This window comes from Rhinatrema bivittatum, chromosome 15 (genome assembly GCF_901001135.1).
Source record: "Rhinatrema bivittatum chromosome 15, aRhiBiv1.1, whole genome shotgun sequence".
Lineage (NCBI taxonomy): Eukaryota > Metazoa > Chordata > Amphibia > Gymnophiona > Rhinatrematidae > Rhinatrema > Rhinatrema bivittatum.
This window is the reverse complement of record NC_042629.1, coordinates 35,434,659-35,458,224: the sequence shown is the minus strand read 5'-3', so window position 1 is coordinate 35,458,224 and position 23,566 is coordinate 35,434,659. Positions and strand designations below refer to the sequence as shown.

At 46.5% G+C, this 23,566-nt stretch overlaps 1 protein-coding gene across 1 annotated transcript in view; it reads left to right on the top strand.

The window, feature by feature from the left end:
* The window catches only part of LOC115076489, a 49,141-nt gene that overhangs the window by 14,941 nt on the left and 10,634 nt on the right, over window positions 1-23,566 (top strand). Inside the window, exons 2-3 of the mRNA XM_029578032.1 lie at window positions 3,003-3,335; window positions 22,396-22,653. Of these exons, the coding sequence (XP_029433892.1) occupies window positions 3,003-3,335; window positions 22,396-22,653 (591 nt within the window). The remainder of the gene's footprint in view (window positions 1-3,002; window positions 3,336-22,395; window positions 22,654-23,566) is intronic.

Genomic DNA, 23,566 nt, shown 5'->3' with positions numbered 1-23,566 from the left:
TTACTTTCTTCATCCAATCCCGATGAGTCTGAGGAGTTTGCAAATGAAACATGTTTCGCTACAAAGCGTTGTTTTTTATTTTCCTGCCAGGTGTACATAGTCCCTGATTTATAATCAGACTCACCTCCACGAAGCTTACATACCTTGTCAGACCTTAGTGTGGCTCTAAATCGATCTATCAATAGGTTATGTTCACCTAGATTTTTCTCAAAGGTATCAATAGTTAAAGTCTGGAGGCTTATTTAACATTCTTCAACCATAGTTCTTAGTACTTCTGAATGTTTTTTGCTCTTTTCAACTATCAATACCATAAGATCTAAGAAACATTAATTTAAAGTGAATTGCTATCCTTAATAAAAGCCCCTGTCATCCACAGAGAGTTTTGGTTCCTTTTGCATCCGTAACTCCCAAGGAACATTGGTTTCTTAATCTACTGTAATAACGTGGCACTATGCAGCTCTGATCTTATAAGCTGCTTGTGGGTATTCAGACCGAGGGTGCATCAGCATCCTTTCTCCAACAGTGGCCAATCCAGGTTACAACATTAAACAGATCCCAAGCTACTCATGCCAGTAATAGCAGAGGTCCTGAGCACAGGGGCTCATGGACAGGTTCATGGCCTAGGGTGGGCCCCATAACCTCCCAGGAGATCCCACATGAGGGGGGAATTTGTTTTTTCAAGATGCTTAGGGGCTGTCTGCTCTGGGCTCTAGCACATCAGTTCAGTAAATACTCAAACACCAAGCAGACTGTAAGACTGTCGTTCAAAAAATACTGAAGATGGGCAACAATAAAAAAAGCGTCCAAAACAAACTCAGTCTGTTTCTGCAAATCTACCCTCCCTCTGACAGGTCTTCCTCCCTGGGTCTTCCCCAGCATCTGTTCTGTAGGGCAGCGCCTTGTGATCTGAGCTATCTCAGACAGGACCTTCCGCCATTGGGTTTCTGTTAGGATTCCGGGCCGCGCTCCAGTCCCCCCTCCTACCTCCGGGCCCCTCCGATCCGTGGCAGCGTTCTTGAGGCCTGCTCCGGCCTGGCTGGCTCCTACTCGTGACGCTCCCTTGCGAGGGAGATGCCGCCAATGCTCTCCGGCAGGCCCCGCCCCTCTAGGCGCGTGCGTGCGCAGGGTCCTCAAGTTTAAAGGGACCAGTGCGGGAAAGATGGCACTGCCCCCAAGAACACGTCAGACGCCGGCAGGGATTTAAACCCTGCAGCCGAACTACGCCTTGCCTTGCAACGAGGTTCCCTCCTTGAGGTTAGCAGTTGCAGTCTTCGTTCTTGTTCCTGTGTTCCTCCTGGCTCCTGACTTGGCTTGTCCTTGTCCTCTGATATCCTGCTTGCTGCCTGTCCCGACTCTGGTTCGTCTTCGGTTTCTGCTCTCTGCCGCCTGCCCCAACTCCTGGCTTGTTCCACTTCCTGCTTGTTTGATGCCTGATTTGTTCAGGACTGCTCCGTCCAGGAGACCTTGCCTAAGTCCAAGCGGCTCGGATCCTCATGGGCTCCTCCTGGGGGGATCTCGGGCTTCCAGTGGTGAAGATTCGGTGCGTCTCCTGACTTGATCTGTCTCCCGGTTACGACCTCCGCTGTGGGCTTCCCCACGGTGCGCTTTCATCATCTCTAGCCGGCTCAAGGGTCCACGAACTCAACAGTTTCCTTTTCCCCCAAGAACTCCCTCTGGAATGAGTTCGGTATCCTCCTTCACCCCTCCTCCCAAGATTTCTTCTTAGATAAGCAGATTTTTGCACCTAAGTCCACTTAAAATATTTGCGGGTTACTCAGGTATGTACGGGGACACAAAAATCACAAGCTCACGCAGGCTCCCAAGCAGCTGGAAATCGTGCGTGTAGATCTACGCGCATCCGTTCGAAAATCAACATAAATCCTTGAACGTCTGCTTTGAGTGTGGAAGGTCTGTATGTATCAGATCCCAGATGTTCACTCCTTCCTCCCTATAAGGCCTGGCCAAGCTGGTCCCTGGCCCACAGCCACCTCCCCTGAGCAGGAATAACTCTTGTTTCTCCTCACTCCTGGAACCTTTCCTGTGAAGGGGTTGGACCCTCTGAGCACCACTCAGACCCCCACTCCTGGAGTCCTAACACATGGCTCCCCCTGCATGACAGGGTGCAGGAGTTTGATTGAGACTAAGACCCTCCCCCTTTACACTGACATCACCACAGAAAGGCGGGGTCTGTTGAGAGCTCCTCCTCTAACTTCCTGGCACCCCAGGTCTGCTGACCCACCTACTGGCTCTGACAGTCACGGGGCAGAATTGGGGGTCCCCTCACACCCAAGCTTTTGTTTGGCCAACTTGAGTTTTCCCCACTTCCGCATTAGGTGCTCCTCTCTGTACATTCAGGGGATTATTTTCCAAGCCTTTTATGTGCTTAAACAATGCTTTGAAAATCAACCCCTGGTGGGGAGGGGGGTTCCACAGACCCTATTCCTCACATACTGGAAGCAGGAATTCTGGGGGAATGGCATTGGGGCGGGGAAAGGATTTATGTGCATAGCACTGATTTTCAAAAGTATGCAGGTAAATCTGTTCACAGTGTTATACCTGGCTCGGGAGCCTGCCTAAGCTTGTGATTGAAAGTCCCTGTGTGTACTCGACAAACCCGCAATTTTTTAAGTGGACTGAGGTGCAAAAATCTGCTTTGAAACTTTGGGTTCAAGTCTATGGGTAATAAGTAGCTGCAGATCTCAGCCCTATGTGGCCTGTCTGACGATGACCCTCTTAAGTACCGGCTGCTCGGTCATGCTCACGACTCTGGGTTTTGGTTTTTTGCGGGGGGGGGGGTCACTGTAATTTCTATTCCGTTCAGAACCCCCTGATCACATACAAAAGTGGCTTCTCTTAATCGTGATTGCAGGATTAGATTCTCACATCTCACAAGCATTCGCAGAGCAGTCTGATCAGATTAGTTCTTTGAATTTTGATAAAAGTGGAACAGTAATAACGTTTGGCTTATTGCTACCCGTCCCTCTCTCGCTTATTGTTTGCAGGTTCCCCGGCTCCTGCAGAAGGAGGAAATGTGACAGTGTACGCTCCTCTGGGAGGCCAAGCTGAGTTTATCTTGTACAGGGCATCGCTATGCTACGATCAGAATGCATGTAAAAGTATGGAGTGGCGGAAGGATATCACCACAAGGGTCGCTAAATTCATAGGAAGTGATCGGACCTGTACGGTCAGCTATAAGCACAGGTGCAAAGGCTACGAAAACGGGAGCCTCCAGTTATCCAACCTAAGCAGAGAGGATTCTGGATATTACAATGTGGACTTTCACAATTACAGTGGGAGGTTGGAAGCTAAATTTTGGTTTCTGTTGGAAGTACAAGGTAAGACTCAGCACTATTATATTTAAGCTTCATATATTTATCATTTAATTTCAGTGAGGCCCGGGTGTCTCTCACAGTGCTATGTCAGCCCATATGGCAGGTCTGACCTTTCATTGCATGAACAGGACTCATCATGACCTTGCCAGGTTCTTGTGGCCTGGATTGGCCACTGTTGGAAACAGGATGCTGGGCTTGATGGACCCTTGGTCTGACCCAGCATGGCAAGTTCTTATGTTCTTATAGTCTTTAAAAAAAAACATTCTGAATGTTGCTATATTTTAATGTATGATGCTAAGTAAAATGCCTGTCACAAATGCAGGGCAGCAATTTATTCATAAAACTGTGAATTTCTATTTTTCTTTTCTAATTCCGACTGTTTGACTGTTGGCAGGTCTCGCAGTAGCGTGCTCGGAGGCTTGCACAATGGTCATTAGCTCAGTGTCCTTGTTGCTGCCAGCTCAGGGCCTGCCACAGGTCAGGGGCCACCAGCCAAGTGTTGGGCTTTTTCTTGGATGCAGAAGGACAGCTGACTGCCCAAAGGGGCTGTTATAATTACCCCACACCCCTCTCACAGGGGGAGGAGCCTTTACCTTTGAGCATTATTTATTTATTTATTTCATTACTGACAGAAAACAGCTTCTATTATAAATGAAATAAGCCAGATTTACAGAAAATGTATTTTTATTTTATTTATTTTATTTATTTAAAATTTTTATATACCGGCATTCATGTTGCAAACACATCATGCCGGTTTACATATAACAGGGGTGTACAGTAAACAATTCAATAACCTATTTGTGTAGAAGGAAGCAGTTACAAATAACAAGGTAATAGAACTGGGAGGAGAGAAGAAAAGAAAGAGAATAACATTAGGTATAGGTATTTACATTAGTAATAACATTTTTACATGTGGAAGTGGTAGAATCTGGCTGAATAGAATTAATCGGTGTCCGGGAAAGCTTTTTTAAACAGCCAGGTCTTAAGTCTCTTCCTGAAGGTTGGGAGGCTGGGCTCCTGTCTAAGGTCCGGTGGGATGGAGTTCCATAGAAGGTATTTTAGGTATTGCTGCACTAATGTTCTTGCACAGGGTAAACAGTGGTTATTCGTTACTGTGTGCTAAAATGCAGTTTGCAAGCTCCATGTATCATTTCCCAGCCCCTAAACCTGGCACAATGCAGATATGCAAATGAGCTTAAGGAGGCAGGAACAATCCCCGGTCACTCATCTGCCCCACACAGGTGGAGGTCCATATTCAGAAGCATTTAGCTGGCTAACTCAGAAGTGAATATTTCTGTATTTATCCAGCTAAACTCCAGCCAGATAAAATTTGGCCGGATATGTTACGGTTCTGGCCGCGAGCAGCGCGACCAGACCCTTACCTCCGTGTTCCTGGACCTGTTCCCACTTCTGCTGGCATGGTTTGTGGCCTGTTCGGTGGCGTCCCCGCGGGGGTCATGCCGCCGGGAAGCCTCCCGTGGACGCCCTGCCTCCAGGCACGCACACGTGCTACTTGGGCGCTTATCTAGGCCGTTTCCCGCCAATCGTGGCTCCGCCCAACTCCTGACATCAGACTCCGCGGCCTTGATAAGCCGGCTGCGGACCTTCAGTCCTTACTATCCAGTTCCCAGTTGCTCCATGCCCCGGAGTGGGTCGCTTGGAACTCGCTCCGTTCCTGCCTGCTTGCTACAGTTCCTGCCTGGTTCCAGTACCCGTTCCTTGCTACAGCGTTGTTCGCTGTTCTTGTCTGGTTCCAGTTCCCGTCCAGCTCTCCAGTCTACTCGCCTAAGTCCCAGTGGCTGGGCCCCTACGGGCTCCTCCCGGGGGAGCACCAGCTTCCAGGGTGAAGAGCACCATCCATGTACTGCCTGACATCTGCCTCCCGACCTGTGGATTACTAGACACACTGAACACCTTCTCCCAGTCTCTGACAAGTTGGCCCAAGGGTCCACTAAACTGAGACACCACAACAGGATAAGTTAGGGCCATTCTAGGGTGTAACTGGGAGGAGCTGAGTTAGTCGGATGAAGTTATCCAGCTGAATCCCGTCAGCCCGTACACCTGTCCTAAACTTCTCCAGCTAACTTTAAGATAGTCGGATATATTCCCTGGGGATCCCTCCTGCCCCCAGGGATATTTCAGTAAGCCTGGCGTGTGCAGGGGGTGGGCGATGGGAAGGTGGGGGCACGGCTTAACTGCAGGTGGTTACTCTATTTTTTAAATTTAGGGCTCAAGTCAGAATGCAGCAACTAGACCCCCAGGGATCTTTGATGAGGGCTTTGGGGAACTTTTCATTAATCTTGTGGCCTCTCTTAAAGATGGTGACCCCAGGATGCCACTGTGCATTGCTGCAGTGGGGCATGCAAGGGAAAAAAATTGTGACATTTATTAAACTGATACTTGGGGACTGCAGTTTAGCAAATCTTGCAAAATGTTTCCCCGCAGTAAAACTGCATGTCTATAGTAGCTCTGTTTCACCTCGACTTAGTAAACTGACCCCTAAAACAGCTGATAAGAACATGTTATGCTGGGTCAGACCAAGGGTCCATCAAGCCCAGCATCCTGTTTCCAACAGTGTCCAATCCAGGCCACAAGAACCTGGCAATTACCCAAACACTAAGTCTATTCCATGTTACCGTTGCTAGTAATAGCAGTGGCTATTCTCTAAGTCAACTTAATTAATAGCAGGTAATGGACTTCTCTCCAAGAACTTATCCAATCCTTTTTTTAAACCCAGCTACACTAACTGCACTAACCACATCCTCTGGCAACAAATTCCAGAGTTTAATTGTGCGTTGAGTGAAAAAGAATTTTCTCCGATTAGTCTTAAATGTGCTACTTTCTAATTTCATGAAGTGCATCCAAATGGCAGATGAAATTTAATGTGGCTAAGTGCAAGGTGAATAAGTTATTTACTCTTTCGGATAATAGAAAGACTAGGGGGCACTCCATGAAGTTAGCATGTGGCACATTTAAAACTAATCGGAGAAAGTTCTTTTTTACTCAACGCACAATTAAACTCTGAAATTTGTTGCCAGAGGATGTGGTTAGTGCATTTAGTATAGCTGTGTTTAAAAAAAGGATTGCATAAGTTCTTGGAGGAGAGGTCCGTTACCTGCTATTAAGTTCACCTGGAGAATAGCCATTGCCATTAGCAACAGTAACATGGAATAGACTTAGTTTTGGGGTACTTGCCAGGTTCTTCTGGCCTGGATTGGCCACTATTGGAAACAGGATGCTGGGCTTGATGGACCCTTGGTCTGACCCAGTATGGCATATTCTTATGTTTTTATGTTCTTATTATCTGAAAGAGTAAATAACCGATTCACATCTACCCATTCTAGACCTCTCATGATTTTAAACACCTCTATCATATTCCCCCTCAGCCATCTCTTCTCCAAGCTGAAAAGTCCTAACCTCTTTAGTCTTTCCTCATAGGGGAGCTGTTCCATCCCCTTTATCATTTTGGTTGCCCTTCTCTGTACCTTCTCCATCGCAACTAAATCTTTTTTGAGATGCGGTGACCAGAATTGTACACAGTATTCAAGGTGCGGTCTCACCATGGAGCGATACAGAGGCATTATGACATTTTCCGTTTTATTCACCATTCCCTTCCTAATAATTCCCAACATTCTGTTTGCTTTTTTGACTGCCGCAGGACACTGCACCGACGATTTCAATGTGTTATCCACATCTCTTTCTTGGGTGGTAGCACGGCACCTAATATGGAACCTAACATTGTGTAACTATAGCATGGGTTATTTTTCTCTATATGCATCACCTTGCACTTATCCACATTAAATTTCATCTGCCATTTCGATGACCAATTTTCCAGTCTCACAAGGTCTTCCTGCAATTTATCACAATCTGCTTGTGATTTAACTACTCTGAACAATTTTGTATCATATGCAAAATTGATTTCGTCACTCGTCGTATTTCTTTCCAGATCATTTATAAATATTTTGAAAAGTAAGAGTCCCAATACAGATCCCTGAGGCACTCCACTGCCCACTCCCTACCACTGAGAAAATTGTCCATTTAATCCTACTCTCTGTTTCCTGTCTTTTAGCCAGTTTGTAATCCACGAAAGGACATTGCCACCTATCCCATGACTTTTTACTTTTCCTAGAAGTCTCTCATGAGGAACTTTGTCAAATGCCTTCTGAAAATCCAAGTACACTACATCTACCAGTTCACCTTTATCTACATGTTTATTAACTCCTTCAAAAATGTGAAGCAGATTTGTGAGGCAAGGCTTGCCTTGGGTAAAGCCATGCTGACTTTGTTCCATTAAACCATGTTTTTCTATATGTTCTGTGGTTTGATATTTAGAACACTTTCCACTATTTTTCCTGGCACTGAAGTCAGGCTCACTGCTCTGTAGTTTCCCAGATTGCCCCTGGAGCCCTTTTTAAATATTGGGGTTACATTAGCTATCCTCTAGTCTTCAGGTACAATGGATAATTTTAATGATGGGTTACAAATTTTTACTAATAAAAATGAAATTTCAGACCTGAGTTCCTTCAGAACCCTGGGGTGTACACCATCCGGTCCAGGTGATTTACTACTCTTCAGTTTGTCAATCAGGCCTACCACATCTCCTAGGTTCACCGTGATTTGGTTCAGTCCATCTGAATCATTACCCATGAAAACCTTCTCCAGTACGGGTACCTCCCCAACATCTTCTTCAGCAAACACTGAAGTAAAGAAATCATTTAATCTTTCTGCAATTGCCTTATCTTCTCTAATTGCCCCTTTAACCCCTCGATCATCTAACGGTCCAACTGACTCCTTCACAGGCTTTCTGCTTCGGATATATTTTAAAAAGTTTTTGCAAATCCAAGGCTCTCGTGCTAAACTTTCAAAAGGGAAACTTTGATAAAATGAGAAAAATTGTTAGAAAAAAACTGAAAGGAGCAGGTACAAAAGTAGAAAATGTCCAAGAGGCGTGGTCATTGTTAAAAAATACCATTCTAGAAGCACAGTCTAGATGTATTCCACAAATTAAGAAAGGTGGAAAGAAGGCAAAATGATTACCGGCATGGTTAAAAGGGGAGGTGAAAGAAGCTATTTTAGCCAAAAGATCTTCATTCAAAAATTGGAAGAACGATCCAACAGAAGAAAATAGGATAAAGCATAAACATTGGCAAGTTAAATGTAAGACATTGATAAGACAGGCTAAGAGAGAATTTGAAAAGAAGTTGGCTGTAGAGGCAAAAACTCACAGTAAAAACTTTTTAAAATATATCCAAAGCAGAAAGCCTGTGAGGGAGTCAGTTGGACCGTTAGATGATCGAGGGGTTAAAGGGGCACTTAGAGAAGATAAGGCCATCGCGGAAAGATTAAATGATTTCTTTGCTTCGGTGTTTACTGAAGAGGATGTTGGGGAGGTACCCATAATGGAGAAGGTTTTCATGGGTAATGATTCAGATGGACTGAATCAAATCACGGTGAACCTAGAAGATGTGGTAGGCCTGATTGACAAACTGAAGAGTAGTAAATCACCTGGACCGGATGGTATACACCCCAGAGTTCTGAAGGAACTAAAAAATGAAATTTCAGACCTATTAGTAAGAATTTGTAACTTATCATTAAAATCATCCATTGTACCTGAAGACTGGAGGATAGCAAATGTAACCCCAATATTTAAAAAGGGCTCCAGGGGCGATCCGGGAAACTACAGACCGGTTAGCCTGACTTCAGTGCCAGGAAAAATAGTGGAAAGTGTTCTAAACATCAAATCACAGAACATATAGAAAGACATGGTTTAATGGAACAAAGTCAGCATGGCTTTACCCAGGGCAAGTCTTGCCTCACAAATCTGTTTCACTTTTTTGAAGGAGTTAATAAACATGTGGATAAAGGTGAACCGGTAGATATAGTATACTTGGATTTTCAGAAGGCGTTTGACAAAGTTCCTCATGAGAGGCTTCTAGGAAAAGTAAAAAGTCATGGGATAGATGGCGATGTCCTTTCGTGGATTGCAAACTGGCTAAAAGACAGGAAACAGAGAGTAGGATTAAATAGGCAATTTTCTCAGTGGAAGGGAGTGGACAGTGGAGTGCCTCAGGGATCTGTATTGGGACCCTTACTGTTCAATATATTTATAAATGATCTGGAAAGAAATACGACGAGTGAGATAATCAAATTTGCAGATGACACAAAATTGTTCAGAGTAGTTAAATCACAAGCAGATTGTGATAAATTGCAGGAAGACCTTGTGAGACTGGAAAATTGGGCATCCAAATGGCAGATGAAATTTAATGTGGATAAGTGCAAGGTGATGCATATAGGGAAAAATAACCTATGCTATAATTACACAATGTTGGGTTCCATATTAGGTGCTACAACCCAAGAAAGAGATCTAGGTGTCATAGTGGTAACACACTGAAATCGTCGGTGCAGTGTGCTGCGGCAGTCAAAAAAGCAAACAGAATGTTGGGAATTATTAGAAAAGGAATGATGAATAAAACGGAAAATGTCATAATGCCTCTGTATCGCTCCATGGTGAGACCGCACCTTGAATACTGTGTACAATTCTGGTCGCCTCATCTCAAAAAAGATATAATTGCATGGAGAAGGTACAGAGAAGGGCTACCAAAATGATAAGGGGAATGGAACAACTCCCCTATGAGGTAAGACTAAAGAGGTTAGGACTTTTCAGCTTGGAGAAGAGACGACTGAGGGGGGATATGATAGAGGTGTTTAAAATCATGAGAGGTCTAGAACGGGTAGATGTGAATCGGTTATTTACTCTTTCGGATAGTAGAAAGACTAGGGGGCACTCCATGAAGTTAGCATGGGGCACATTTAAAACTAATCGGAGAAAGTTCTTTTTCACTCAACGCACAATTAAACTCTGGAATTTGTTGCCAGAGGATGTGGTTAGTGCAGTTAGTGTAGCTGTGTTTAAAAAAGGATTGGACAAGTTCTTGGAGGAGAAGTCCATTACCTGCTATTAAGTTCACTTAGAGAATAGCCACTGCCATTAGCAATGGTTACATGGAATAGACTTAGTTTTTGGGTACTTGCCAGGTTCTTATGGCCTGGATTGGCCACTGTAGGAAACAGGATGCTGGGGCTTGATGGACCCTTGGTCTGACCCAGTATGGCATTTTCTTATGTTCTTATGTTACTGTGAGTTTTAGCCTCTACAGCCAACTTCTTTTCAAATTCTCTCTTAGCCTGTCTTATCAATGTCTTACATTTAACTTGCCAATGTTTATGCTTTATCCTATTTTCTTCTGTTGGATCCTTCTTCCAATTTTTGAATGAAGGTCTTTTGGCTAAAATAGCTTCTTTCACCTCCCCTTTTAACCATGCCGGTAATCGTTTTGCCTTCTTTCCACCTTTCTTAGGGGTAGATTTTATAAATCTATGCCCGTGCGTACTTTTGTTCACACACCAGGCGAGAACAAAAGTACGCGGGATTTTATAACATACATGCATAGCCGCGCGTATCTTATAAAATCCAGGGTCGGCGCACGCAAGGTGCACATTTGTGCACCTTGCGTGCGCCGAGCCCTGCACGCGCTGCCCGTTTCCTCTGAGGCCGTTCCGCAATCGGAGCGGCCTCGGAGGGAACTTTCCTTCCACCCCCCCCCACCCCCCCCCCCACACCTTGCCCTCCCTTCCCCAGCAGCAGGCGCAACTCGCGCACGCCAGTGGGCTGCTGGCACGCGATTCCCCGGCCCGGGACCCATTTTGGAGGCTTTGGCCACGCCCCCAAAATGCCCCCAGGCCGGCACCACGCCCCGATATGCCACCGGAACGCCCCGAATGATGCGTCGGCCCCGACACGCTCCCCTAGCGAAGCCCCGGGAGTTACGCGCGTCCCAGGGATTGCACGCACCGCCAAGCCTATGCAAAATAGGCTCGGTGCTCACAGGGGGGTTTTAAAATCCGGCCGTTAATGTGTGGAATACATCTGGACTGTGCTTCTAGGATGGTATTTTTTAACAATGACCACGCCTCTTGCACACTTTTTACCTTTGTAGCTGCTCCTTTCAGTTTTTTTCTAACAGTTTTTCTTGGCTGGTCCGTTATTTCTATTGCCATATTGTGTGCTGCTACACGGAGGCTGGTCCGGTATCTCCATGGCCATACTGCTTGCTGCCACACAGAGGACCTGGGTTCAGTTCCAGGGTAAGTTCTTCTGCTCCCCGGATCAGCCAGTGGGTGCTGCAGAGGCAGAGTTCACAGCCTTGGTGGGTAAAGGGGAGGAGGCCTCAGCCATTGTGCAATGGTGACACCTAGTGGCCAGGTTTAGGACTCCTGATTGCAGGGTTCTGGAAGGAGCCCGGGTGCAAGGTCTCCAGCCGAGGGCTTTTTGTGCAAAGATTGGTCTGAGTGAATTTGGAAGGGGCTGCCTGGTCCTGGTTCCAAACACCTGCCACTTGGTCCTGAGGCTGGCACAGTTTTCTTGTATGGCTGCAGGTGTATGATGCACAACAAAATGGAACCAGCTGGGCACCATTTTTGAACTGGGACTGTAGCTTCAAACAGAGGGAGGTTAAGTGATTTACTGAAGGTCACAGAGTGAGTGATTGCATATAAGGGAGCAGAAGCAGGGTCTCCAGCTTCACAGCTGTGGGCTCTGACCACTATCCAGCACTGCTGGCCCCAGAGATGTACTGCCAGTTTATGCAGTGCCTCATAGCTCATGCCATAGCACTGCACACTGTGGTGCAGGGGGTCAGGTCTGAAACCCCTTTTCATCAGATCTGGTCAGGCCTGGGCTTGCTGCAGAGGGGATGCACTCAGACCAAGGGAGGAAGGGTGGTTGCTGCTAGCATAGCCATGCCTGCCAGCTAACAAGTGGTGCTGAGAGCGTGCCCTGGAGGAGGTGCCCCACTAGCCATCAGGCCAGCGAGGTTTCTTTAAGCCACTTGGGCATTCTGTCTGGGAAGTGGCAGAAACTGGTAAAGGAAAAAACCCCACTTTGTTTTCTTAAAATAATCTAACAAGAGGATGCTGGGAGCCCCCTCCAGCACCTTGCTGACTAGCCTGAATATTTATAAGTGAAGCTATGTCTGTGTAAACCCACCTCCAGACAAAAATGTAAACTTTTTTACATTTAAAAATAGTCCTTCCTCCCTATTGGGGAAGCAGCAGAAAATGCAGCTTCCTGGTGATTTGGCTAAATTCGTGCATGTGCAGATGGTTCATGTCTTGCCCACATAACGCCTCCTCTTGGATAAGATGCACAGTTCCTGTCGTGCAGTTCTAACCTGAGACTCTATTTACGTCTCAGGGCTGCAGACTCTTAGATCCTCAAATGACTGTACGCCCTCCTGAAAATTCTGACCAATGACGTTACAATCTATTTGTGACATCACATCATCTTTCCTTTTTAATTCTTTATGATTACAAAGAATATACTTTGTACAGAAAAATGGAAAAAAAGGTAAAAAAGGTAAAAATTATGTAAATACAAAGGCAATAAACCATGATGTCACCAGCGGCGGATTGTGACATCACTGACTCCAGTAGTGGTGCTGAACCTTATTTAGAAAATATTGTTATAGCCACAGAATGGAAAAACCCATGGTACAGTTGAGCTGGATCTACAGAGTTATCTTTGATTTTAAAGAGAACAGGATTGACGTTTGGCTGCAGGTAAAACTCTGCTATAAAATTCAGGAAGAACAACTAAAAGTAGTCCAGAATAGCTCCGGTTTGAAAAAAATAACCTGATTACTTGCTTAGATCATGTTTGCATAGGGTGTGTGCCCCAGCACCTCCAAGCTTTCTGAAAAGCACAAGCTCTTAGTTATTGTAACTGTTATGGTTAGTGGTGTTTGGGTGGATCCTTAGGCACTGTGGCAGCTGACCACGCCCACGGGGGGGGGGGGGGGCAGACCCGTGAGGGACAGACCCGTGAGGGACCACAGTGCTAGGCTAGACTCAGGATGCACAAACACAGAGTTGAATCTTTTATTAAACAGTTTATGGAACCACCAGAGGTGGCAGTAGTGAGTAGGAGATGTAGAAGACTCGTAGTAGAGCCCGGCAGGGCGCGTCTCTCACGATAGTACTGGCAGGAAGGGTCTCCTGATGAACAGTGCTGTAGTGGAAATAAGACTGTAGAGAGATGAGTACACATTCAGTGATATTAGCATTCAGAGTCCAAGCGTTGGTAATGGTAGAAAGCACTGAAGCAGGAAGAGCAGGCCCTCGAGGAGCGAGTACCTGATTCCAGTGAAGCAGTACTGTGGAGAAAGGTGGAGTCTGTACTCACTGATAGTAACTGTTGGTAAAGCGATTCCACAAAGTAGAAGTTAAGGAGTGCAGGCACCGAGGCAGGGAACATGGGCCCTCGAGGAGACAGAGGCAGAAGGTCCAAAACTCGTGAAACCCCTGGGCTAGTGTCCCTCTCAGGACACCAAAGAGCTCACCTCAAATAAGAGTTAAGCTGGTAAAATCCTTTCCTGATGTTAATCCTCTCTGAAAGTCCAGAATTCCCTGTCGGGGTGGAGATTATTTCTTAGGCCCTGGGCAATGGTTAATAGTCTATTCAGAATCAAAGTATCTTGCAAACAGCAGTAATAATCACGCTGGAAGCATTTAGTGGGTTTCCAACTTTACTTGTTAATGATGGAAAATTAATAAAAATGTTCCTGTTATTTACAATCCATTATACAGCTTCGGATCTTCTAATAAATTTGAGCCCCAGCTTCCAGTTACTGTTCTCTATTACTGATATCAGCTGATATGTCTTGCCCCTGTGCATTCCAGCTAACCATGAAAACCGATACTTTTGATGCAACTCAAACATTGCTCTCTGCTTCAATAGCAAGGCATAACGGGGAATTGGATTCCACAGCAATCAACGAGGGCCCTGACTCTTATGGTTGGAGTAACCTACACTGCACAGCACAAACTACCATAAACTTACTGGGTTGACTGGATGGACCATTTGGTTCTACTGTCATTTCCATGCTTCTAGATTGTTCTCATTTATGGCTCATTTATGGTGGAACAGTACTACAAGATCTTAGGGAAGCAAAGGGAAATGTTAAGGTTTCAAAAGAAATTAAAAACATGGCTCACGTCAATGTGATTAACTAAAGGAGAAAATTGTCTTGTAATATTTGTCTGTTGAGTGATTTATTTTATTTTATATTGTTTGAGTGTAATGATTATGTTGTAAATTGCTTTGAGAGATTTCATCAGGAAGGTGATTAAGAAATACTTTTTTAAATAAATAAAGATGGCGGGAGCAGGGGAAGAGAGAGCTTGAGGTTAGAGAGGGGGAAAGGATGGGGGGCAGGAGAGTAGTGCTGACGCGGGGTGAGTGAAGGGTGCTGGAGGCTGGTGAGGGAGGTGGTGAGGTGGAAGCTGGAAGCAGGGTGGAGACAGAAAGAGGCTGAGCCTGAGAAAGGGGTGCGAGGTGGAGAGCAGGAAATGGAAGGGATGGTGAGAGGCAGAGCAGACGGGAAGAAAATGTTGAGATAGGAAAAAAAGCTTAGGTATAAGGGAGACAGAGAGAGAAGGAAAGAAATCCGACAACAGGCGAGAGTGAGAACACTACAGTGAGAAAACAAAATACCAACGCAGACTTTGGTTTTGGTAAGGACAAGGGGCTGAGCTGTAACTTTTCCTGTCTCTTCCCTCCCTCCTTTAATTCAACAGCTCAAACTTGGGCTGTCTGGGAGGAGGGGTGGGATAGGGAGGGAGTACAGGTGATGGAGGGGTGAGAATGGGCAATGGGGAGATAGGACAACAGAAGATGATGGTGGGGAGCACGCACAGGGCCCTGCGAAGAGACGGTGAGGCAGAAGGCAGCTGGGTGGGGAAGCAGGACCAGAAGAAGTGCGATAAGGGGAGGAGAGGAGCTAAAGAAATGTTAAAGCCGGCAGGAGTAAGTTTCCGGTGCTGGACTGAGAAGGTTCAATCAATGCACAATTAAGCTGTGGAATTTGTTGCCAGAGAATGTGGTCAAAGTTAATAGCACAGCTGGGTTTAAAAAAAAAGGTTTGGGCAAATGTAACCCCCTCTTTGGGGACCTCCCAGAATGCAGGGGCTCACCGTTGTCCCCGGGAACTCTTCCATTCCCAGCTCTCTCACACAAACACAGTCCACTTGCCCCTGGGGACGAGGATTACCCTCCAGGCCCCAGGCTCACGGGGGTGGGGACCCACACAGTCTCCTGTCTCTCCTCAGGTGGCCTCTCTCTTCCGATGTCCATGCCTGAGGGCTCGTTTGATTTTGAAGAAAAAGACGCTGCACGCTCAGGTGGAGGCATTCAGCAAAAATTTACTGCAACCAAAAATACTTCAAGTCCCATTCACAACACAGAAATTCTCCAATTTATCTTCCCACACAAATAAACCTTGCAAAGGCACTCAGTTCCTCAGATTCATCAAGTGAGTCAGTGTCCTTTGGGATGACAGCACCAGGGAGAGACCCAACGCTCCTGAGCGACGGAGCGAGCTTGTACAGGCCGACACAGAAAGAATCGCGGGAGAGCCGGCGCGCCGTGTTGAGCGCTCCCTCTCCTGGGGGATGCGATTCTTTATTTAAATGAGGGGTCGCGATAACAAGGAGATGCTAAGGACAATATCGCGTCCCTAGTGCCTCCTTAGTGAAGAGGTGGCTGTCAGCAAGTCCCGAGAACCGACGCTCTATTTACCGGAGTCGGTTTCCAAACCCGCTGACAGCCACGGGTTAGGAAAATGGACGCTGGCAAAACTGAGCAACTGTAACTGCTGACCGGCGGGCAGATTTTTTAAAATTGTATTTTATTTATTTTTTTTTTAAATGTTTGGTTCCTCCAACTTAATATCGCTAGGATATTAAGTCGGAGGGGTTCAGAAAAGCAAGTGAACCTCATAGCCTTGCCCAGTGCTTCCCCCCCTCAGCCCGCTCCACACACAATTAAAGATTCTGCATTTATAACAACATTTTACATGAAAAGTATTAAAGTACCATACTGTGAAGTAAAACTATCACTTATATTATATTTATTTATTTTATATACCGACCTTAAGAACATAAGAACATAAGAAAATGCCATACTGGGTCAGACCAAGGGTCCATCAAGCCCAGCATCCTGTTTCCAACAGTGGCCAAACCAGGCTACAAGTACCTGGCAAGTACCCAAACACTAAGTCTATTCCATGTTACCATTGCTAATGGCAGTGGCTATTCTCTAAGTGAACTTAATAGCAGGTAATGGACTTCTCCTCCAAAAACTTATCCAATCCTTTTTTAAACCCAGCTATACTAACTGCACTAACCACATCCTCTGGCAACAAATTCCAGAGTTTAATTGTGCGTTGAGTAAAAAAGAACTTTCTCTGATTAATTTTAAATGTGCCCCATGCTAACTTCATGGAGTGCCCCCTAGTCTTTCTACTATCCGAAAGAGTAAATAACCGATTCACATCTACCCGTTCTAGACCTCTCATGATTTTAAACACCTCTATCATATCCCCCCTCAGTCGTCTCTTCTCCAAGCTGAAAAGTCCTAACCTCTTTAGTCTTTCCTCATAGGGGAGTTATTCCATTCCCTTTATCATTTTGGTAGCCCTTCTCTGTACCTTCTCTGTACCTTCGTGAAAGATATCATATCAAAGCAGTTTACACAGAACAGGGGTATTAAAACATTTTCAATAAACGAGAAGCACAAAGTTATAAAAAACAAGGTGTTATGGAACTTGGGACTGAGAGAGCATAAAACAAAAGGATTAAATAATATACATGCACTGTTGTGTTGCTAACCAGAAATCCCGTGAACACACACTTGGAATCTAAATGGTATTAGGCCTATTGTATCGTGTGATGTGTGTGAGCTTGATGCTCCAAAAGCCCTAAAACACTAATACACTTCCTATTAGGAGAATATCTCACCTCAGTCACACATGCAGAACATAAATAGACCCTCACCAAATACAGAATAGCGCAACCATAAAATAGAAATATAAACGTGGCAAAACCTGAACTGGAAACCACAAGAAGCCAGACTCTATGCAGTGCAACGATTAAAAAACTAGAACCATCACCATTCCTCAAACATCAAACAATCAAGAAATAATATAAATACATAATCATAATAGTAAAGTCATGCTAATAATAATAATCCCAAGACAGATGACAAATAAAAGATAAAATAATTAAAAACTCGTACACGGGGAGCCTTAGAGGAGGTGAGAAGTATGCCTGAACACAGAACCGCACCTGAAAGGGAGCGAGGGCAAACGGGACTGTGCTGGTGAGCTACGAGAGCTGTCTCCCGCCCCACCCGACGTCATCATTACCCGACGCCAGCTGACTGCATTTAAACTGCAGAGCAGCAGCAGTATTTGGGAGCCTTAGAGGAGGAGAACCGCACCTGAAAGGGAGCGAGGGCAAACGGGATTGTGCTGGTGAGCTACGAGAGCTGTCTCCCGCCCCACCCGACGTCATCATTACCCGATGCCAGCTGACTGCATTTAAACTGCAGAGCAGCAGCAGTATTTGGGAGCCTTAGAGGAGGAGAACCGCACCTGAAAGGGAGCGAGGGCAAACGGGACTGTGCTGGTGAGCTACGAGAGCTGTCTCCCGCCCCACCCGACGTCATCATTACCCGACGCCAGCTGACTGCATTTAAACTGCAGAGCAGCGGCGCGCAGCCGAAGCCGCGTGCCAAAGGGGCGCGCCCCTGGAGAAAATTTTGAGGAGGAAGAATCCTTCATTTAAATGGGGAAGAAGCGGAAAATGAAGGTATTAACATCTACACCGGTGGCAAAAGAACAAAGAGGACCGATGGACTTACACTTGGTGCGAAGGGTGAGTCATACCTCTGTGGAGGCTCCTCAAAATGTATCTTCATCGTCTGGGGCTACAGCTAGTCCTGCCCACCACCAGATATCCATAAGCACCTCAGGAAGTGTTGGGGTAAATGTTTTAGATACCCCTAATACAGGTGAGGTGGTAATAACTAAAGACAGAGATAAAGATCCCCTGGAACAGGTTGCAGACAGTATTGAAGGAGTGGAGGAGGGAATGTCTGCACCAGATCCAGAGAATATATCTCTAGTAGACATCTGGAAAGCAATTACAAACATGGAAAGGAGGCTATCCCAATCCATGGCCCAAGCTACTGTTTTTTCTAGTGAGATAAAAGGGGAACTGAATGACCACAGGAAAAGAATAGAACAGATTGAAATCGCTAATACTGCTATGAACTCTCAGGTAACAGCTTTACAGACAACTGGGACCACTTTCATCAAAGATACTTTGGTTATATATAAAAATTTGGAAGGGTTAGAAAACGATATGCGGAGGAAAAATTTACGTTTTTTAAACTTTCCTGTTACCAGATTGTTATCGCCGCAAGAAATATTTAAAAAATATGTCAAAGAGATATTGAGTATTACATCTGAAATTCTTATTTCTAAGATATATTATTTATCCAATTTCAGGAGAGAAGGTATAGCCCCAGAAGGTGGGATAGATGTGTTAGTTGATAATAGCCCTAATCTAACATCATTCTTAGAGACTTCTGAAGATAATATTCCAACAAGGGCAACCTTGATAGTTACCTTCGTTGCTGAACAGGACAAAAATCTAGTCCTGCAAAAATATTTTAAAAATAAAAGTTTCTTGTTCTGCGGTAAGATAGTTCAGGTTTTCCCTGATGTATCAAGAAGTACTCAGATGAGAAGGAAACAATTTCTTTCGATGAGACAGCGAGTGTTGGCTATTGGAGCCACCTTCTTTCTCAAATTTCCGTGCAAGTGTATTATAACACTACACAAAAACAAGTTTGTTTTCCTTGATCCTTCCCATCTAGAACTTTTTCTTAAGGATAAAATTAGTTGAGGAGTTGTAATCGTGAATATGGATATATTGTATACTGGTTAGAAAAGTGTATACTCTCCTGAGATGTTCATAAATGTATGATTATTTTCTTATGTATTTTTTCTTTTTTGTGTAAGCTCCTTATAAAGTGGACTTAGTTATTGGAAATGAGGTATAGATATTGTTTTCTTAGTTTTGAACGATGTATTAGAAGCCAACTTTGCTTATTTTCTTTTCATTGTTAAAATGTATGAGAAATCAAATAAAGTATAAATTAAAAAAAAAAAAACTCATACACAATTTTTTAAAATGTCCTAAACACCAATAAAACATTTGAAAACAGCAGACACTTTAAATAACACCCAAAAAATAAAACTAAAAAGGATTTTAAAAATGTATGCTCTCCATACCTGGGAACTTTTGATTTCCAGTCATCCTGAGACTGTCATGAATTAGTAGGAGGGGTGCACAAACTTTCTCCTCTCTTTCTTATATTTACACACAAGCAGCCCCGGGTCCTCCTCTTCATTTCAGCTGCTGGCAGGTTAGTATCCACCTGGTATCTCTCACACACACACACACACAAGCCAGGCAAATGCCATTCTTTCTCACACATACAACCCAGACAAGCTCCCATTCACATCCACTCAAATGCCAGGCAGGCTCCCATTCTCACACACACATACACCCTGCCCATCCCAGGAAGTTTCCCATGCATGCATGTGAACATACATACACATACAAATACACTCATCCCAGGTAGGCTCCCATTCACACTCACACATACACCATCCCAAGCAGGCTCCCATTCACACACACACACACACACACATCCCTAGCAGGCTCCCATTCACAAAAACATACACCCATCCCAAGCAGGCTCCCATTCACACACACACGCACACATACACATACTCCCATCCCAGGTAGGCTCCCATTCACTCACACACACACACACACACACACACTCCCATCCCAGGTAGGCTCCCATTCACACACACACATACTCCCATCCCAGGTAGACTCCCATTCACACACACACACACACACACACACCCATCCCAGGCAGGCTCCCATACACACACACACACACACACACAGCCCCTATCCCAGACCGGTTCCCATTCACACACACAGACCAGGCAGGCAGGGACTATGGGTCATTCCTTCTCCACTGTTGCTACCACCAGCCTGAAACTTCTTCATTGGAGAGAGCAGCTGTTCTGCACATCCTACTGCATGCTGGCCCCGTGGTAATTCAACACTCAAGATCCTGAGGGGCGGATTTTCAAAGGCCCGCGCGCGCCGGCGCACCTATTGGGGTAGATTTTCAGAGCCCTGCTCGCCTAAATCCGCCCAAAACCGGGCGGATTTAGGCGAGCAGGGCCCTGCGCGCCGGTAAGCCTATTTTACATAGGCCTACCGGCGCGCGCAGACCCCGGGACTCGCGTACGTCCAGGGGTTTTCGGAGGGGGGCGAGTCGGGGGCGTGTCGGGGGGCGGGCCCGGTCGTCGCGGCGTTTCGGGGGCGTGTCGGCAGCGTTTTGGGGGCGGGGACGGGGCGTGGCTACGGCCCGGGGGCGTGGCCGCGCCCTCCGTACCCGCCCCCAGGTCGCGGCCCGGCGCGCAGCAGGCCCGCTGGCGCGCGGGGATTTACGTCTCCCTCCGGGAGGCGTAAATCCCCCGACAAAGGTAAGGGGGGGTGTAGACAGGGCCGGGTGGGTGGATTAGGTAGGGGAAGGGAGGGTAAGGTGAGGGGAGGGCAAAGGAAAGTTCCCTCCGAGGCCGCTCCGATTTCGGAGCGGCCTTGGAGGGAACGGGGGGAGGCAGCGCGGCTCGGCGCGCGCAGGCTATACAAAATCGATAGCCTTGCGCGCGCCGATCCAGGATTTTAGTGGATACGCGCGGCTCCGCGCGTATCTACTAAAATCCAGCGTACTTTTGCTTGAGTCTGATGCGCAAGCAAAAGTAGGCTGATCGCGCTTCTTTTAAAATCTACCCCATTTTGCATAGGCCGCCGGCGCGCGTAAAGCCCCGGGACACGTGTAAGTCCCGGGGCTTTTGTAAGGGGGCGTGTCGGGGCATGTCGGGGGCGGGGCCTACTGACGCGGCATTTCGGGGGCGGGCTGTGGCGTTTCGGGGGCAGGCACGGGGGCGTGGCGCCGGCCCAGGGGCGTGGTCGAGGCCTCTGGACCACGCCCCCGGGACCGGAGGACGGAGCGGGGCTGCCGGCGACGCGCACAAAGTTATGCCTGCTGATAGGGCCAGGGGGGTGGGTTAGGTAGGGGAAGGGAGGGGAAGGTGCGGGGAGGGCGAAGGAAAGTTCCCTCCGAGGCCGCTCCGAAATCGGAGTGGCCTTGGAGGGAACGGAGGCAGGCTGCGCGGCTCGGCGCGCGCAGGCTGCCGATTTTGCGCAGCCTTGCGCGCGCCGACCCCAGATTTTATAAGATATGCGCGGCTACGCGCGTATCTTATAAAATCAGGCGTACTTTTGTTCGCGCCTGCTGTGCGAACAAAAGTACGCGCTCGCGCAACTTTTTAAAATCTGCCCCATAAGCTTTATATGTATGTAGCAACTTATTTTCTGCAACAAATTCTTCTTTATGATCTGATTTTTATTGCTCTATCCTCTCATTGCTCGAATAAACTTATTTTCCTAAATACCCAGAGCAGTGATGTACTAAATCAGTGTGTGTGACTATTTGTGTGGGGTTCAGGCCCCTGGGTAAAATCCAAGTAATTGTGTATTTACATTGGGTAAGCCCCCGAGGCAGTCCTGTGTGCATGCAGGTGACAAGCCCCTCAGGTAGCCCCCGAGGCAGTCGTGTGTGCATGCAAGTGACAAGCCCCTCAGGTAGCCCCGGGCAGAATACCAGTGTGCAGGGTCTGAACCCAGAACCCATGCACATCCTACTTTCATAGTGCACTGCTGGCCAATCCAGACAAGCCTCTGTGGTGGTGCCTGCAGGGATGGTCTGAAAACTACTAAATCCTAGCCAGAGCTTAAGCTAGAGACCAACTGAACAATGAAGACCTAGGGGTCTCCACACAAGTTTCTGGAGCACAGGTCCATTAATACATTAGCTAGGCAGGCACAGGGATCGCCACCTCCTACATCTGGGAATGAGCAACAGCGGAGGTGATCTTCTGGATCATTCGGAACTTACTGGATTGCCCACTGGTCTGACCCGGCAGGGGCACCTTTTATGTTCTTAAGGTACTACAAACCTGACTTTAGTGAGAGAGCATCAGTGAATTAATAATTCTCTGTCCTGCAGATCCAATGTCAGAGCCTGTGGTCACCTATGCCTGCCATGCAAATGAGACGGCTGAGCTCTCCTGCAGAGCGGAGAAAGGAACACGTCCCGAGTATTCCTGGACTATAGAAGGGAATCCTCTGACAGCCAACTTCAATTATTCACAGAATGGTACAGGAATATTAATAAAACCTCAACTTGTACTGAGGGCTGTGATCTGTACTGTGAAAAACCAGATCAGTGAGAGGTCCAGTCACCCCCTCAATGTCACATGTGCAGGTAAGAAATGCTGGTTTCACCAGGAATTGGTTTCTATTCTTGTACTGCTGACAGGGTCTCCTCCCAGTGTGCATTGCCCTATAGACTGAATCTCACATGAAATCAGCAGATCATCAGCAAAATTCATCAAAGACTCCCACAGAGAGGGCTGGCAAAAACCTGGGAGCCAGGTCACTTACAGGCCGATACAGTACAGTGGGTTAACAGTGTGCTCCAGCGGAGCGCACTGTTAACCCACGTTTGGATGCGCGTTTTCGACACGCTAGCTTTACCCCTTATTCAGTAAGGGGTAATAGCGCGTCGAAAATGCACGTCCAACCCCCCAAAACTAATAGCGCCGCAACATGCAAATACATGTTGATGGCCCTATTAGTTATTCCCATGCGATTCAGAAAGTAAAATGTGCAGCCAAGCCGCACATTTTACTTTCAGAAATTAGCACCTATCCAAAGGTAGGCGTTAATTTTTCTCCGAATTAATATCATGGCGATATTAAGTCGGAGGTCCCAAAAGTTAAAAATAATCAAAAATAAAAAAAAAATTTTTAAATCGGCCCATGGCTTGCGAGTTGAAAACCGGACGCTCAATTTTGCTGGCTTCCGGTTTCCGAACCCGTGGCTGTCAGCGGGTTTGAGAACCGATGCCAGCAAAATTGAGCGTCAGCTGTCAAACCCGCTGACAGCCACCGCTCCTGTCCAAAAAGAGGCACTAGGGCCCTAATTTGAATAATTTTTTTTTCTGAATCGTGCGCACAGGAGAGTGGACTCTGCGCTCACCCGTTTTCCCGCCTTAAATTTGGCACATGGAGCCTGCCAATGAGGTTGGATCATACCAGGAGGAGGAGCCACTGCCCTGGCCATGTCTGGGTAAAAAAGCATAACAACAACTGACATGTACTATAACCAATCCATGA